At 39.4% G+C, this 17,765-nt stretch overlaps 3 protein-coding genes across 5 annotated transcripts in view; all 3 read right to left on the reverse strand.

The window, feature by feature from the left end:
* Nucleotides 1-832: 832 nt before the first annotated feature.
* On the reverse strand, nt 833-5,262 carry LOC135091719 (leucine-rich PPR motif-containing protein, mitochondrial-like). Of its 2 annotated transcripts, none has more exons than XM_063989622.1 (9): nt 5,108-5,262; nt 4,392-4,434; nt 3,934-4,074; nt 3,419-3,614; nt 3,025-3,241; nt 2,403-2,543; nt 1,963-2,113; nt 1,617-1,782; nt 833-1,461 (listed from the first exon to the last, which is right to left on the reverse strand). In XM_063989622.1, exons 1-9 carry the CDS (start codon nt 5,218-5,220, stop codon nt 1,319-1,321), a joined length of 1,311 nt encoding a protein of 436 aa, XP_063845692.1. In that variant the 5' UTR covers nt 5,221-5,262; the 3' UTR covers nt 833-1,318. The 2 variants fall into 2 exon arrangements, with proteins under 2 accessions (XP_063845692.1, XP_063845693.1); XM_063989623.1 differs by lacking the exon at nt 5,108-5,262 and adding an exon at nt 4,951-5,060.
* A 1,119-nt stretch (nt 5,263-6,381) lies between these two features.
* Nucleotides 6,382-9,400, reverse strand: LOC135091720 (DNA-directed RNA polymerase III subunit RPC4-like). The gene is made up of 4 exons (XM_063989625.1): nt 8,676-9,400; nt 8,289-8,393; nt 7,647-7,814; nt 6,382-7,314 (listed from the first exon to the last, which is right to left on the reverse strand). Exons 1-4 carry the CDS (start codon nt 8,862-8,864, stop codon nt 7,171-7,173), a joined length of 606 nt encoding a protein of 201 aa, XP_063845695.1. The 5' UTR covers nt 8,865-9,400; the 3' UTR covers nt 6,382-7,170.
* A 4,212-nt stretch (nt 9,401-13,612) lies between these two features.
* The window catches only part of LOC135091721 (uncharacterized), a 49,623-nt gene continuing 45,470 nt past the window's right edge, over nt 13,613-17,765 (reverse strand). For both annotated transcript variants that reach the window (XM_063989626.1, XM_063989627.1), the window contains one exon: nt 13,613-17,437. The gene's annotated coding sequence lies outside the window, so the exon portion shown is untranslated. The remainder of the gene's footprint in view (nt 17,438-17,765) is intronic.

Raw genomic sequence — 17,765 nt, forward strand, 5'->3', positions numbered from 1 at the left:
CGACCACACACTCTTTTGAAAAACTATCGGCTTTATTTTTTCACGTCATCTTTGGAATATATCTTAGTTGTTCTTTATTTTCTTTGGTAGTATATATTTTGGATATATTTAAAAGGAAAATTGTAATTAATAGTAGTCTGTTACTCAGAAACGTGATTATTTTATCCCTGAGTATTTCTCATTTTTGAATACTAACATCTATATTATACCATAATTGAAAAGAAATAAATTCTTTATTAGTAATCACATGAGGGTAGATTACCAATTCATGACGATAAACACAGTAAAACTTGATTATTTAAAAAAAATGAGTGTATATTATTGGAACAAAACTATAAGCGAGAGAAGGGTTAGTCTGGCCTCACATGGCTTCTGAAGAATAAGTAAGCATCATCTTTGAAACCTTAATCTGGATATAGTTGGCTTAGAACCTATATAATATATACAAAATCTTATCTAAGAGGATATAAAGAGTAAAACGTGGGACTATTAAATAAGGATTGATAAAAATATATATATGTAAATGAGTAAATAAACAAAGGAAAAATAAAGTAAATAACAGAAAAATCGTGGAAATCTTAAATATCTTTGTAGTTAAAAGAAAAATCACACTACCACTATTTGTAATATAGACGTTTTGTGTTTTTTTTAAGAACAATCATATTTGCATAACGGAACTTTGCATGCAATTTACGTAGTTGGTGGTTCTCGGAGTTTCTATTTTTGTTCTTCTCTCAAGACAATACCTGCTAATATTTTTTGTCATGTTGTTTATTAGTTGCTCCCACCGTCCTCGGCTGATATGAAGATTGATACAATCAAGACACCTTACTTATTTCATGTATTTATTAGGAATTATTAATAAATATACACGGCTGACATCCCTCTTACAGAAGGCTAGGAGAGACAAGACGTTAAGCGGTCAAGGCTCATTTCAAAGTAAATATAAAAATACAATGGAGTCCATAGTCCCCTTGCTCTACTCCTTTACGTTATCTTTTGTGACACGCAGGGGATACAGTAAGAGTACTCTTACAGCCTGGCCTTGCCTTTATTGACTCCTATATTACTGGGTAACAGATTCGTAATGCACTCATACATAGACAGTAACATTTTTCCCATTCATTATCTTGTACACAGCCATCGTCACCTATACAGAGCTGGTCCACCTGTCATGGTTCCTTCCTGACTCCATCATTTGCATTCTTCACATTTTTATTTTCCTTTTTTCTCATTTCAACTCTTATTTTCATGTACAGGATGAGAGTAACTTATTATGGTTAATTTCATTCCTCTCCCGTAAGGACAGAACTTTATTTCATTGAACATCAAATGGAACTTTTATATCACACTTCTCCAGGAGTGTTGCCAGGTTGGAAAGGAAGGTGGAAGAGGGCGTGAGGCCTTCCTCTTGTATTGAGGTCCACAGGCACAGAGCCTTCTCACCCGCTTCCTTGTTGCCTGAGTGAAAAAGGCAAGGGTTAGAAATGTAGATTGCAAGAGTCAGTAAGGTAGACTTCCTAGAGGATTGAGAAAAAAAGAAAAGCCAACCTTACATTATTAAAAATGAATGTGTGCAGGGAAAAAAAAAAAAAAAAAAACATTCATTCACTCACTGAGGCTGTAAGCATCCAACAGGAGTTCATAGATCCTCAGGCGATCAATGTTAGTCATTCCCTTTGAAGCAACCAAAAGGTGTTTCAGGGCAACTTCCCGCTGGTTCTTGGCATATATCTTGCACATCCTGAGAATCTGATGGCTATCTACATCACCCCCTAATGTCTGTTGTGGAATGAAAGTATAAGATGTACACTCAATGCTGTCTGGTGGTCATGGTTTAACTTTTACTCCATGTTACAAATCAAGAGATTGGAGGATGTTGAAAGGCACGTAAACTGCAATGGATGGGCAATACTTTTCTGAGAAATGGTACATCATATACTATTAGGTACAGATACACACCTGGAGCACAAGCCGGGCAGCAGCTGGATATCCAGACTCAAGGGAGGCAAACAGCAGGTCATGTTGGGCCTGTGCTGGGCCATAGCATGCCTGGACAAGCTCAAACATGTGTCCCAGCAGGTCTGAGCCTTGCTGAGCTTGGCTGCCATCTCTAAGGTAAAGTGACAGAACAGGAAATTCCATGAAAGAGTAAGTTAAAATACTAAGAGTTATTTATATGGCAGAAGAAGGCTGTCTGCTATGTAAATGAAAGAAAAGTGTATGTAAGTGTTACTCCTGATGTGACTACCCTATTATCATTGTTAAGGATACAAATAAAACAATTAAATAGTTAATTCAAGATTTTCTGTTATAAGGGCAAATATATCAACTGAATTTATGAAAGGAAACACTGAAAACAATCATTTACTTCCACAGGACTAAATCACCCGTAAACTAACCTCCTTAGCACAGGCAGTAAGTTCTCCTCAGTGGGAGGGTTGTGTTGCATTAGTCTGATTAAGATTTCCATCCTCTTGGGTAAGGTGTTGAAGGTTTTGTATATGTATTCAGCCACTTCAATGCATCCTGGCAAATCACTCCTGTACGGAAAAATACATTCATATTAATTTCAAGGGTTGGACTTTGGTATAAATAAAAACAAAGAGCAAAATTATTTAACATACAAGCTTATTACAAATATGAATAATGAACAAAATAACTTACATCAAGTGGCATGGATACATGGAATCACAAGAATATGATTGCACTTATTACTAGAGGGAAGCTGTTTCAATGCATAATTTGAGTTAATGAGTGCTACGAACCAATCTGTGAGAACTTGTGAAAGAAAAGTAGCTGTAAAGAACTAAAAATAAAAGAAAAGGGAAGAGTGTAGTTATTTCATGAGAGGAATATCAAAAGATGTCTTAAACTAGATAAGCCAGTCTGATTGGAAATTTCAGTGTGCAGCAAGTAAGGAAACTCTTATTCCTTCTTGGTAGCCATTGAAATAATAACAAATAAATGTACAGAGGTTTCTACCATGCAAATTTATCTGTATTATTAATAAGTATTCCTCACCTGTCTAATTTACATTGCAGCAGTGGTGCAACTATCTGAGGCCCGGGATCAACCAGTCTGCCCAAAAGGAGAAGCTCAAACATTTCCTTTGCCACCTCATAACCTCCTACTTCTGCAGCTTTGCTAAGGAGAACCTTGCAATTTTCTGCAGTATTTTTGGGGGGAACCTCTGGTGTTTTGCCTGTCTCTACAAATTCTCTCAAGGTATGCATTGCCTCTGAAATAAATAAGTTTTCTTAGCCAATTTATGACTTTGATTTGCTTTCCACCTGGAAAATAAATAAATAAATAAATAAAATATTACTAAAATTCAATTCCAAGAAGTATATACCAGTATGTGGGAATCAAGGGAATCAAAAGATATGAGCTGCAGAATGGCTGCCTAAAGACTCACCCATGCATTTTTCACTTTCAACTAACATTGTGCAAAAGTGGAGCACTGTGCAGTGTTCTAAGGGAGCCTCAGAATACTCTCTTCTGATACTGCCATACAAACTGACAGCTGTACTGAGGTGTTTCCTTTTAATATAAGTGTTGAGAAGTTTTTCCATTGTGTATCCACTGGGCCTCACCCCTGCTCCTTTGGCCTGCTGCTTGGGGCACAGAGAAGGATTAGGGAGATGTTTTTGATATAGCTATGGTTAAATGTACTTAAGTATTAGTCTAAATATATCACACCTGATATAAGAACCAACAGCTAACAGTGTTAACAATCCTAATTCTGAGAGAAAAGTTTAATACTGATATGTGAAGAAATCAATATAATGACAAATTACAATTCACAATCATGATCACAAGTGGTATATAATAAAATTGATAGTTTCATTTCCATCTGGAAGCACAGATAGTTTAGTGGGAAAAAAAAAAAATATATAGCCACAGAACAAAATGCAATAAACGTGAACTTGCTTCCAGTAAGTGATGGATACTGGTCGTGTCATCCCTCCGTGCTGAGAGAAGCAGCAGCAAGGAGAGGCTCCCCTCCATCTCCTGGCCCCTGACATGAAGGTGCGTGAAGAAATCATCCTGAACCTGTAGGTGCTGAGTGTCCTGTGTGGAATCAAGGGTAACTCACTTATTTCTTGCTTCACTGATTAGAATTATTGGTAGTGCTGCATGTGAATGGTTCTTTCTACTTCCATACTATATCTTCCTGTCTCTCAGAGCTGATCAACATCCACTAATGGCTTCACTGGTAATAAATTATAGACATTGAGTGTCCTGCCAGGAGGTTCAATCCTTGGCTACTTTCTCACTTTCTCATGACTACACTAGCTTAATTTCTTGATTTTTCAAGACATGAGGCACCACAATTGTAGGTTGCCACTTACATAACAAGATTAGTGTTGCATAAACCCAATACTCACATGAAGGCTGCTGAGGTGAACCTTACTGCACACAAGGAGGGACCTGATGGTAGGCAAAAATGTTCACATGTCAATGCATATGAGGGATAAGGGTAAGGGTGCAGGCCAACTCACCCCATCACCAACTCTTTCCAAGACATGCAGTTAACTGAAGTCAAACTTAGACAATATCAGAGAGTAAGATTACAGCTCAAGTTGATATGACATGAGGGCTGAGCTGATAATCTCGGTGGGCAAATTGAACTCACACCAAAGGTAATACACATCAAAATATAAATTAAAGTAAAATTTCCCTTGTATTTATTTATTTCATTTAAATTTTTGGTTGATTGAAAACTATATAGTTATGTTAGGAGAGCATTTCAGCCTTGAAAATTTAATGCATTTATCTAAAAGTTGGCTTTGTCACATCACAGGAGTTTTGAGACATTAAAATTTTCTGCGCACACACAAAAAAAATAAATAAATAAAATAAATAAATAAAAAAAAAAATAAATAAATAAAATAAACAAATAAATAAATAAATAAGTAAATAAAAAAAAACTATAAATTGGCAAACCTGTACAGAAAAAAAAATAAAGTCCTCTGACATCAGTTACATTATCCTCCCCCCGCAAAATTCCTCTCAAATCATAAATGTAGGTTTTCCGATGACGAAGTGACACGATCTGAAGGAATGACGGCCTTAAAGATCCATCTCTCCTGTCTTGACACACCTGCTGTGGCGCTGCCTCCCCCTCGTCACCAGGGCATCGCCAGGCAGCCTACAACTTAGCCTCTCCGGCCCCCTCACACGCAAGGCAGCACACACCGCCAGCCGGCCAGCCATTGTTTACATCTTGATTTAGATCTTGTCACAACAGGTGGCTCGGGATCACTCCTGATGCCAGGGTTGGTATTTATTAAAAAAAAAAAAAAAAAAAAAAAGCTTAGCATTTCTTAAATTTTGACTTACAGTGTACTTAGCTGAGCCATTCTGGCTAAAACCTATTCATACACTTGCTTAAGTCTTGCTGAGTAATGACTCAGGGCAAGTCAAATCAAAGCAAATGTATGAAGAGGCGTGAACGAGGAGGCATAATGGGATTTAAACCTCCCTGGGCGTGAGTTTTAACTCTCCCAGGAGGTCTCCTCTGCTTTGTGTTCATTGTCTGCTGGAAAGGCCACCGGGGTGGACAACGTCTCCAACAAGTTCCTGCCATGCCTCCCAGATTCTCTGGCCCGCCTGCTAAATGTCTTCAACGCCAGCTGGCTGTCGGGGATGTTCCTTTCAGTGTGGCGGCATGCCTCCACACTCCCTATCCCAAGCCTGCTAAGGGTCCTAAAGAGGCTTTCTCATATAGGCCCATTAGTCTTCTTTCCTACCTCGGGAAAACACTAGACCACAATGTACAGGACAAACTGACATGGTGGATGGAACCCGAACACCTTCCCGCACACATGTATGGGTTTTGTCCCCACAGAGGCACCCTGGATGCCCTGCTCCACCTGGAGCACCACATCCTGGAATGATCCAACAACAAGCAATTCACTTCAGTAGCCTTTCTTGATCTTAAAGGAGCTTTTGACTCTGCTTCGCCATTTTTGTAAAACTTGCCTGCCTGGGACTCTGAGGGTCCCTCCCCTTAATTGGGTTAAGTCATTCCTGTCTTCCAGGTCCTTCTCTCTGGTGAAAGGTAATACCTACTCTAGGTATTACCCTGTCACCAGAAATGTCCCACAGGGTTCTCCTCTCAGTCCTCTCCTAACAGAACTAAACAATACAGTATTAAGGTAACCTTCCAGTGCCATACTGTGTACAGCTGCAGGTTATGTTTGCTCCATCAGCACAAATATATAACAATAGCTCCTATAAAGCTAATTTACCATTACATCCACACTAGTAATTTTGATACTGTGTGAATTTAGTGTAGATAGGTAAGGCAAATTAAAAATGTGTTGCAGAGTACATGCAGTCCACTTGACAGGTTAAGAGGAAACAAACACCTGGTTCCTCTATTACCATTTTATTATGCATAATTTAATATTGTTACACCTGAACAATCACATATTCTCCCAATTTTGTTACTATATATACAAGAAAAATATACATGACTTACAAGGCATCATTATACCTTTTATTCCACTTAATAGTTCACTTATTAAAGATGCAAAACTCTCAGAGGTAAGACAAGACTCAGGCTGTGAGTCCATTGCTGTGGAAAAGAAAACTCTTCTAATAATTTTTTACTATTATCATCACACATTTCGGCCATTATATGGCAGAAGATCCAGATATTGAACTAAAATTATACAATTGTAAATTTGCTTATGTGTCTCAACTGATAATAAACTATAAAAGTTTATTGGGCATGTACATACATAATTAGTGAAGAACTTAACAGCCCATATTTCACGTACGTTTTTGTTTAATTAAAATGTCACTCATATCAAACACTAACAGGCTTATGTAAAAATCTAATCCCATCTTATTTCCTATAATATTAAACTACACTGAAGTGTGTCTTATAAAAGGGATTTCAAAGGAAGAGTTCCATACAAGACCTATTGTGGCACCAAGCACAGAATGTTCAAGCGTCAGGTTCTGGAGAGGAGTGTGGCCTCCTCAGTGCTACGCTGATGAGGAAACCATCAGTAAGTGTTAGCACCCAACACAGATCACAAAACACAGTGTATTTCCATACACTACCAAAGACAGAAAAAAAGAGGGTCTCTCACAGAAAGGTGAGTGATTATAAAAAACTAAACCTTAAAGCTTTTCCTCAACATGGCAACACCACTAATTGCCAGTGTGCCTAAGGCTCAGCCAATGCCTCACAAGTTCCTTGAGGTCGGGCGTGCACACCAGCCGATGGCCCAGGTAGCCCAGCACTATCATGGCCCCAGTCTTGGCCTCTTGATCAACATCCACATTCACCACATCCTGAGCACCAAGACAAAGGTCATAACCCCTCCTAATCCAATCACCAAAGAAAACTAAAACAACTCAATACTGCATACTCAACAAGACCTCCAAAAAACATCCTAGACCTAATGCTGAATATAAAGTTAACTAATGACAATCATAAACTCTAATAGCAGATAAATATGGGTTTCAAATCATGTACTACAAAATATCTACAGCAAATCTATCACTGAAACATGACTTTGTGAAATGACTATAATTAAGCTCTGGCCTTAAGAACAATGGACTCACAAGTACTATTCCAACACACACATTTCTACTTGACAGCAATACATGGTCAGTTTGCTTACCTGTAGAAAGGCCACTTGTGTCCCTTTGCTCACAGACAGCTTATGATTCCCCAGCCACAGCTCCACCTTGCCAGACTTGTACACCTTGACAGTGCCGATCTTCCCCTTAGGTAAGGTGTTCTGGGTACAGTGCTGTTGGCTGGCCTTCTTCTCCTCCTCTTCACGTTTCTGTTCATATGTTCATATCACAGTGCTCATACATGTGCACAATAATGCAATATGTTCAAAGCTATTCTGTGTTACTTGGGATGTTAGTCTAGTTGAATCATGTTGCTGGCTAAGCAATGGACTGGACTACACTAGAACATAACATAAGTAAATATCAATATCACTATCAATATCTAATATTGTAAATTGTGTAGAGCAGTGTGGTTCAACCAAATACCCTACCAAGGACATGTGGATCTGCTCCTGCTTCAAATTCACGTGGATTCACCTACAAAGCACCTATGTCCGTCTTCCTCCACCACTCATTCTCACAAAGGAATAGTATTTTATTATGATTCCTTTTAATTCACCAACTACTCATCCTAAAGCAACTCCATAATATTTGATTATGTATTCTAAACAAAGCAATACTAATCTGATCAATGCATTAGTTTGTATTGCAGCAATTATCAAAGTTGAAATGCTGTAACTCACATTGCTGTCAGATGGCTTCTCCTCTTGCTGCTGCTGCTGCTGTGAGTATGGTGCACTGGATTCCTGCTTCACCTCTGGAGGATGACTTGGAAGAGAATTGGGCAGCTGGAAAGGAAAAATATCCAAAGATAAAATAGAAGTCCACATTTGCTAGCTGGTGACTGAAACTTATGGCTAAATTTGTTACTCTCTAATTTTGCTGCAACAAAGGAAACCTCTTAGTCCTGTTCTGAGAGGGTATAAATAGGACACTGAGCATATCCCTCAACCACAGAAATATAAGGGGTTATTTTACTTCCCTCATCCCCAAAATATTCACTGTTGGTGAATGCACAATGATCAGTGACAGTTCTGATAATATTAATTTCTATGAAAGGTTCAATATACCTGGAAGAAAATAAATTCTTCATGCTTTACTAATAGGAGCTGTGCAGCTGTGAATTCTGGTGTTTTATGTGCTGGCATACCACTTTTAAGTGGCATCTTCCTGTCTGGCATCTGCATGAATAAAACTTGTAAAATTTTGTAGATAAAAAGTGAACTTTTATTAAATATTAGACAATAAAGATTATCCATAAAAAAGCATTACAATCATTCACAAAATATTGATATACTGGAGTCCTACACCAAACCTGAGCTTTAACTTTTCACCTGCCTTCATATTCTTTGCTGGCAGTGCCACTGTATCCACACTTGGCTCCTCACTGGGATCTGCTGGTTCTGATTTGACTGTGGATGAGCAAAAATAATCATAAAATGTATACAAACTTTGATGCCAATAATTTTTTAATTCATCAGTTACTCTATTTGCTTTGAAGACAATTTCAGTTACAGAAAGACTATAACAACCAGTTTTATGATGATCACCTTGCAATAAATAATGATGCCTTTCTTGAGAAGTACTAACCTTCCACTTTGTTTAGAGTTGTGTCCAAATCAACAATGTTAGATAAAACTGAATGTCAACATTTTCATCTGAGGGCTAAGTTAGGTTTTGATTCATTCAGTTTATTAATTCACTACTAGTCCCTTCACTGTGTACTTTATAATTTGAAAAAGCATCATATTTTGCCCAGAAATAAAGTCACTCACCAGGTCAGATCAGGTTAACAATATCACTTTGTATTGTTTTTAATTTTACAGCACTCAAACATAATTATTTTTTGTGGGTATTATTCCAGAATCACTACATCTTCACTTCTACTGTTGTGACATATCTCACTGGCTAGAGCTCCTCATGCTGAGTAATTTGAACCCCACATTTATGTGTTGCAAATTAATACTAATGCTGTCAGCAATTTTTAAAAAAATTACTGGCTTTCTTTTGGATATGTTATCATGAACACGTGGTCAAAACTGGACAGTGAGACACCACTCCTGCTTTGGTAAGGTTAGCTTTGGTTTGATTTGGTTTTCTTAGGTTAGGTTAGATTAGGTTAGGTTTGCTTTGATTAGATTAGGAACCATATATATATATATATATATATATATATATATATATATATATATATATATATATATATATATATATATATATATATATATATATATATATATATATATATATATATATATATATATATGTGCGTGTGTGTGTGTGTGTGTGTGTTGGAGACATAATACCGCTTCCGGCAATTTTTAAAAATTTATCACGTAAACTGTGTACTGCAGTGTTGATGAAGTTACTAATGGTATTTACAAGGATGAAATTCTTTTTTCTGGCAAGTTCTGACTAATTTGCAATGAATTTTTCTTTTATATTAATCTATTCCTTATGGCGGAAGGGTAAAAATTAAAACAGATTGATTTGCGACAGAGATTGATGCCTAATTTAAAAACCCATTAAAATTTATCAGAAAAGTTTCGTCTCCCATACAGTTTGTAGGGAAATTGGAAATTTAACTCCTTGTATAACCTACTCTTCAAAAAAAAAGTTATCATAAGCTTGAAATATTTCCACATTTCGACACTTAATAGTTTAATATTCGCCCAGTAACCTTGGTATTAAAATATTTCCCTCAAAACAAGAATGCACGCAGCATCGTAACTTCATTAAATATCTACAATGTAACCTAATAAAACAAGAGTTGACTGTCATTTCTAACAGTAAAACTGTTAAAAATAATGCTACACTAACTATATCTCCATCAAGTAGTAAACGCGAAAAGGGCGCCGCGGCCACGATGGGATACAGAAGATAAAACAGACCAAGACCCCTGCCAAGACCAAGATTAAGACTGAGAACGAACTACCGAAAAGACGAAATAATGACTTCTACACGTTCACCAACACTAAAAGCCACGGTACTTAGCTTGTGTTAGATTTTAGACTCTTAATTGAGGTCTTTATTAGGTAAACTCGAGTTACAAAGTAATGGAGCCAGTGCGAGCCCTTCTTCCATTCAGCCTTCCACTTCTTGTAATCTTTGGTGGATTAACTTATCGGTATGTAAAAACTTTCATATCAAAGGCGGCAGTTGAGCTATAGCAAGGCGATCAAAGAACGATTCACATTTTTGCGCCTTCCCCCCAGCTCTACTGATGATGTCACAGCTGATGACCTAACACGGTCCGTGTACTTACTAACGTACGTATTGTATTTGGAAAATGACCCCTCGAAAAAAAAAAAAAAAAAAAAGAGGCAGCTATACTCGAATGCTTTATATATTCTGATTTGCCATATACTTTAATATCGTGAATATCGCGCGCCACGCGCTCGTGTCCAGTCTGTTTCTTGCTGCATTCGCTTCTCTGCCTGTCTTTTCACTTTGTATCACAATTGCTGTAATGTGGTGGGGATGGTGTGGGTCACTGGTGCACTCTAGCAAATCTGCCTGGCCCCAGAGCGTTTGCTTCCTCTTTGCTTCGTATGCCGACACGTGACGGGACCAAGTTTGTCCCGCCGCCTTCCGTCTGCCTTGCGCCTCCCAAGAATGCTTCTTCTATCCTTTATTGATTACTGCAATGTGAAATAGGTTTTCACTAGCTAACTATCTTTACGGAATCATAACACAGACGGGGCATAACCTGAGTAGTCCTTTATACTCTTGGGGACCTGACACTTGTTGCCCTAGATCAGAGTCCCTTCTTAAATAAAAAAAATAAGTAATAAATAAATAAATAAATAAATGAAAATTGCGAACTAAGGATGCTAAAAGAAAGCATATATAAATGATAAAGGAGTAGAAAACAGACTGGGAAGAGAACTGGATACAGGACACAAGCACGGTACAATAATTAGGCAAGACAGACAACGTGTAGAGGAAGGGATGATATAAGAAGTCTTCAAGGAGTGGTATGGGTGAGAGAAGAAAGGTTCAATTAATCTTCTTTCTGTAGTGAAATAAAAAAAAAGTAGTACTAGTAGTAGTAGAAGAAAAAGAATAAACCTGAAAACGAAAGTAACTGAGGCAAATTGAAACTAGGAAAATTAAATCAGCCTAGTATAATACTTGGTTTGTACATTTGTTTGTTCACGGCACACCATAGTGGAACATAACTAGTATTTTGCTGGCATTGGCTTATATTATGTGACGCCGCATTGACTATATTCGCAAGCTACATATGAAAAATCGCTGTAAAGTTTATGGAGACAGGGCAGACTGAACCATCTCGCCAGCCCACGCATTCAGTGAATATTATCTTTCACTGTAAGTAAATATGAGAAAACAAGAAAACAACAACACACTGGCCAACATTTATTAAAAAAAAAAAAACGCTGGTTCCATGTAACTCTATTTGCATGGATTTGGATTGGCAACTCCTGTAGAAGAAGAAGAAGAAGAAGAAGAAGAAAAGACAAAACAAACACAAAACGAACAGTATCCCTCCAAACCAACTGTCTCTACATTTGGCACACCATATTCCCTCCAGAAACTCCTTCACTCCCTCAATCATCCTTTAATTCGTCTCTACACAGTCCCAGCAGCAATCCCATTTACTCCCTCCACTCTTTCATTTATATTATGCCCTAACTCAGTCAGAATCACTTGCACCATCTCTCCGGTCTCTCTCATACCTCTCACACTCCAGAATCACATGCTCCTCCGTCTCATCCTCTCCCTTGTCACACATCTGGCACACTTTACTGCGGGATTCAGACTATCTGTAATTCCTTGCATTCACATCCATACACTGTGCCCTCGCTCGGAAGAAAACATCACCCAGGCTTCCACCATACCACCTTTCATACATCGAAGCCTCTTTCTCCTTGTACCATTCCAGAGTACTCTTTCGTTCCATCTCATTCTTCCATTCACTCAGTCCCACACACTTCACTTCTATATCTATCTCACTCTTCTATTTTCTTACATCCCTTTCAGCTTCCCCTTTGCCTCCTCTCGTCACTATTTGATTTCTCCCAGCCGTTCTAATCCTCCACACAACTTGTAATCCACTCCTGTCTGTCATTCTCATGCATCTCTTCCTCCACTTGCGTCCACTTTCATTCCTCAGGCACACCTTTCTTGCTATTCTTGCATCATCCATTCTCTCAAGCCTAATTTTGTATCTTGTAAGTCTTTCCCTAAACGTGCTCCATCTCATATCACCTCTTAAAGCTTCTACTGCTGTATTCTTAAATACATTCATCAGTGCCATCACTGCCACTCTATTCTGCCCCACTTCTAACTTATCAATTTCACTTTCATTCCACCCAATCACATCCATACCAAACATTATGTACTCGGCATCGCCACACTCTCCTACACTTCTCTCAGTACATCATACCCACTTGCTCTCATCCTTGCTGCACTTCCCAGTCGACCTACTCTCTGGTTTACCATGCTCATCTTTTCATTCTTTGCCTTTTCACACCCAATCAGACTCATCCACAACCCTAAGTACTTGTATTCTTGTGCCTGCTTTAACTCATTCTTTCCAAGCTTACACACCACGGTACTTTCATCCTCTGACCTATTCACAATCATTATCTTGGTTTTCTCACTTTTAAACATCACTCTGAAGTCTCTTTCATACATATCTATCTACATCGAACAAACTTTGGAGCTCATCTGTCGATTCATTCATAACCACTACATCATATTCATAAAAGAACACACGTCTGATAATTTCCCACGATGATGATGATGGTGTGTGTGTGTGTGATTCACCTACGGTCGTCTGCTGGTCACCCAGGCAGCCGGTCCTCTACGGAAAGAACTCAGAGCTCATAGTGACCAATCTTTGGGTAGGACTGAGACTACTGACACACCACACACCAGGACAGCGAGGTGTGTGTGTGTGTGTGTGTGTGTGTGTGTCTGTGTGTGATTTAAAACAGTCACGTACTTAATAGTAATTATAGGTAAAAACAACACGCTCAACAATACACTGATATTCTTTATTGACCAGCCTGCGTTTAGGGCAGGCTGGTTGTCAGGAATATATATATTTTTTTTATCTGTTTACATTTTTATAACAACAAGCCTGTCACGTCTTGCCGGCCCGAAGGAAGCAGAAGAAAAATAAATGTTATGATGCGTTCTCCAACACTTTCAACACAAACTCATCAACGTGGAGGGATTCTCGGAAAAAAAAAAAAAAATAGATAAAAAAATAGCAATGCGGATCAGTCTGAAGGGTGTGGAGGACGTGGGGGATGAGGAAGGAGCACAGGGAACTGAGGAACTGAAAAAAATTAAAATATAAAGGAGGAGATGAAACAGACGAAGGAGAATTTGGAAGAACATGGGGCAGAAAGAAGAAAAAATCAAGCGAGTGAGGAAAGAGGAACACCAAACAGATGAGGAAAGATAAAGATGAGGGATATTATTTATAAAGTGCACTCATGAATTAAAAAAAAAGAGAAAGAGGAGGAAGACAAGAGAGGAAATAAGGATACGTATGATGCAACAGGAGGCGAGAAACGAGAAAGGTGGATGATAAGAATATGTACGAGGAAAAATCATCATAAAATCCGCCGATTACGTAAAAAAAAAAGGAAGGTAAAGAGGGAATAAGGACACGTAAGATGCAAAAGGAGGCGAGAGAGACGAGAGAGATGGATGATAAGGCTATGTACGAAGAAGAATGATTACAAAAACCAGCGATCACGTTCAAAAACTCTCTCCCATACCACGTAAGTGAACACAACGTATCTCCTAGCTGTGCCTCTTGTTCACCACCTCCACCTCGCCCTCCCTGCCTTACCTGGCGGCGGGAGGAGTAGCTATGTACATAAAGACACCTGGGCGACAACACCACTCCATCACTACACCTGCCAGTCTCGTGCACAGGTGTGGCAATACTCTGCTCCTTACAAAACATAAGCGTGTCTTGTTACAAAGGCGTCAAACGTGATATATATTTTTTATGTACAGATATTTGATTTACAATATAAGACTTATCGTTTATAGAGATTTGTAAAACTTCCACAATATATACTCTATGTATGTATGTATGTATGTATGTATGTATGTATGTATGTATGCAGTAGACGTTATGTTCGGTTATTCTGGTTTTCTTTTATACATAGTGGAGGGTATGTTATGTTATGTTATGCATATATGTGTGAATTCGTGGCCAATGATATTTACATCGCTCGGTAATTTACATTTATTTATTACTTTTGGATTTATGGTAAAAAATAACTTTGGTGGTGGTGTGTGTACGTATGTACGTACGTATGTATAATCAATTTTGACCATTAAGCAATAAGACCTGAAACTTTTTACGACACCGATCAAAATTAAGCCTTATTGAAGGGGCGCTTAGTGGTCAAGATTGGATGAGCGCAGATAACTCGGAACTGTTAAAGAAAACTCACAAGGACAAGCAAAACATGACTATTCGAAGGAAGCAAAAACATGGGGGATGTGAAACTGTAAATGATTCTGTTCAGTATTTCATCTGATTCATTCTCCTGACGGGAGGTTCACGGGGAGCCGCCAAGGCCTGCCCCAGCGTCTCTCCAAGGCCCCGTGACCTGCAGGCAGTAAGGTCACGCCAGATCAGAGTTCAACCTCCTTCAGGAACTTGAGTTAGTTGGGTGACATTTCAGGCGTAGAAAATGGAGTTGTGACGGGTACACTGATACTCGTATTCACTTGTAACACTTTTGATTTTTTGTGGTCCTTCGTCTGTTCATGTTTTCAGCAGCGCGAGGGTTGTCGATGCATTTCGAAACACTTTTATGAATCCTCTGAGAGCGGGAGAGGATTCACTTGAGGCTTCACCACCAGTCAGGAGTTAGCTTCAAAATAACACGATTCCAAGACCATTCCTGACCCACACGAGCTTATGTATTTGACGACTCAGTTCTATCATTAACTAGGTACGTCATTGGAAGCTTTAGTTTCAATGTCCTTCGAAATTAGGTAGAAACATATATTACGTGCAAGTAAAACTAACCTTAATGAAAACAGTGGCGGTCGTCTTCCCTGTATAACCTTGTGGTACCCTGTGAGTGGTGCACGGTACTCCTGCAGGTAGTATGAGGTCATTTCTGGCGTATGGAGGTGAGGTATGAGTCAACACGCGTTCGTAACACCCATTTGCACTACCAAGGGAACTTTGGCACACTAAACTGCTACACATGAATTCAGGACAGTGCTCGGGTCCAGAGTGGCGGAGGAGATTATTGGGGGGGCGGCTGGCTGGCTGGCTCGCTGGCGGAGGGCGGCTCGCTAGCTGGCACATTCCGGCTACCGACTCACCGTTCCCCGACGCGAATTACCTCCATGTATGCCCTAAGTATTTCTCCTTCCAAACGAACACTTACTTTAATACATATTTGTAAGCTTACGTACGTCCATATTTATACTAAATCTGCATATATGTATGTACTCTTCATCTATAAGTTAATAACCATAAAGAGATAAGCAGGAGGAAGAAAACTGTACGTGACTCGGCCTCGTAATTCTCTTAATTTCCGACGCTCAATGTTGTTTGTGCTTGATGTTCATCTTGCACCGAGGACTTGAGCTTCTCGCGTCCTCAGCGGCGATGTCAGAATGGGACTAGTAGAAGGGAGGTAGTTGTTATGAGAAGGCGGGGTGGAGGGAGGAAGGGCGCGGTATGTACAGTTGCCCAAAGCAGTGGCGTTATATTCTACAAAATAACGTTGCTTCACAATCACTCCCACTCGTCGCATACTCCAATTGTTGGTATTTGTGCGGCTCTGAACATAAAGCAGCTCATTCGTTCATATCTATACTGATTTCTACTCGATTTACAACCATGAAATTCTCTGAACTTGTGACGTCACTACTTGGGACAACTGTTGTACCTATGCATGAACTGTGTATTGAATCATAAAAGCTATGCACTTGTACGGAAGCTTTGGCGTACCTCTGGGCAGGTGACTGTCAACACTTCATGGAAAAAAACGAGAGCCACCTTAAGTCGTAATGATAACTTCACCTTGACCACCCTTCAGTCATCAGGAATCCACAGTCACTTGTTTTTACACTATAACGTCACTTGTAATGTAAGGGACAGTATTAAAAAATGCTATGCTCTCTCACCATGACTATTTTCCAAGTCCACATAGATGATATGCTGGGTTCTCAAGAGTGCTTCTCCTGTTAATAATGTAGAAAGCTTGTTAACCTGCCATTAGAACCATAAAAAAAAAAAACACACTCTTAAAAACCCGTGTCACTTCAGCTAAAGACTCTTGAAATTAGTGGAGGTGTGGCGCAGAAGTGTTTCAGAATACGGTCCCTCGTAGGAAACGTCACGGCCTCTCCAAGCACACTCCTGAAGGACACAGCATCCACTCTTGCATAACGCGCATCCCGCAGGACTTCTCGGCGTATTTCGTGGACGTCCTTCGAGGCAGTGAAGCCATAGCACAAAACAGCGTGGGAGAAGGACCTTATAGGACAACTTATAGGACAGCTTGTAGGACACCTTGTAGGACACCTTATAGGACACCTTGTAGGACACCTTGTAGGACTTGATAGGACACCAAGACGACCCTCCCTTTGATCCAGTCCAATCCTCGCCTCCACCTCAGCCGCTCTGGCCAATCCCTCCTCTGTTAGTCTACCACAGCCTGTTTCCTACACTGACTTAACAAATAAATATAATTGGATAACTCTTGAGCTACTGAGGGAGGGAGGGAGGAAGGGAGGCTGGCGGTGGGAGGGCGAGCAAGGCGAGGCAGGAACACGACGGGACGCGCACCAGTCTTGCCCAGTCACCAACCTGCAACATGACAGATTGATTCAGTGATTTAAAAGGTTAAGACGCCGCAACATCGTAATCATATGGCGCCGCGGTAAAATGTTCAAAGCAACTAAATTGGTAGTTTAAAATACTGATTATAATAACGAAATTGTAGTAGGGTGAAAACATATTGAAGATCACTACATATGTGAATATATCAAAGAAAATGGGGTTAATCAGCTAAAAGTGAAGTGTTACAAATTAAGTATAGAAGTCTCTCTCTCTCTCTCTCTCTCACACACACACACACACACACACACACACACACCCTAGTAACAGAAGAAGGAGGATATACAGTCGCTGGGGG

This window comes from Scylla paramamosain, chromosome 38 (genome assembly GCF_035594125.1).
Source record: "Scylla paramamosain isolate STU-SP2022 chromosome 38, ASM3559412v1, whole genome shotgun sequence".
Classification (NCBI taxonomy): Eukaryota; Metazoa; Arthropoda; class Malacostraca; order Decapoda; family Portunidae; genus Scylla; species Scylla paramamosain.

Coding starts and splice junctions, on each gene's coding strand:
- LOC135091719 (XM_063989622.1), bottom strand. CDS start 5,220: ATGGCTGGCCGGCTGGCGGTGTGTGCTGCCTTGCGTGTGAGGGGGCCG. Junction 4,435..5,107: donor GGGAGGCAGCGCCACAGCAG/GTGTGTCAAGAC, acceptor GCCTACCATCAG/GTCCCTCCTTGTGTGCAGTA. Junction 1,462..1,616: donor GTTGGATGCTTACAGCCTCA/GTGAGTGAATGA, acceptor TTTTTCACTCAG/GCAACAAGGAAGCGGGTGAG.
- LOC135091720 (XM_063989625.1), bottom strand. CDS start 8,864: ATGGATAATCTTTATTGTCTAATATTTAATAAAAGTTCACTTTTTATC. Junction 8,394..8,675: donor AAGAATTTATTTTCTTCCAG/GTATATTGAACC, acceptor TTTCCTTTCCAG/CTGCCCAATTCTCTTCCAAG. Junction 7,815..8,288: donor AGAAGCCATCTGACAGCAAT/GTGAGTTACAGC, acceptor ACATATGAACAG/AAACGTGAAGAGGAGGAGAA.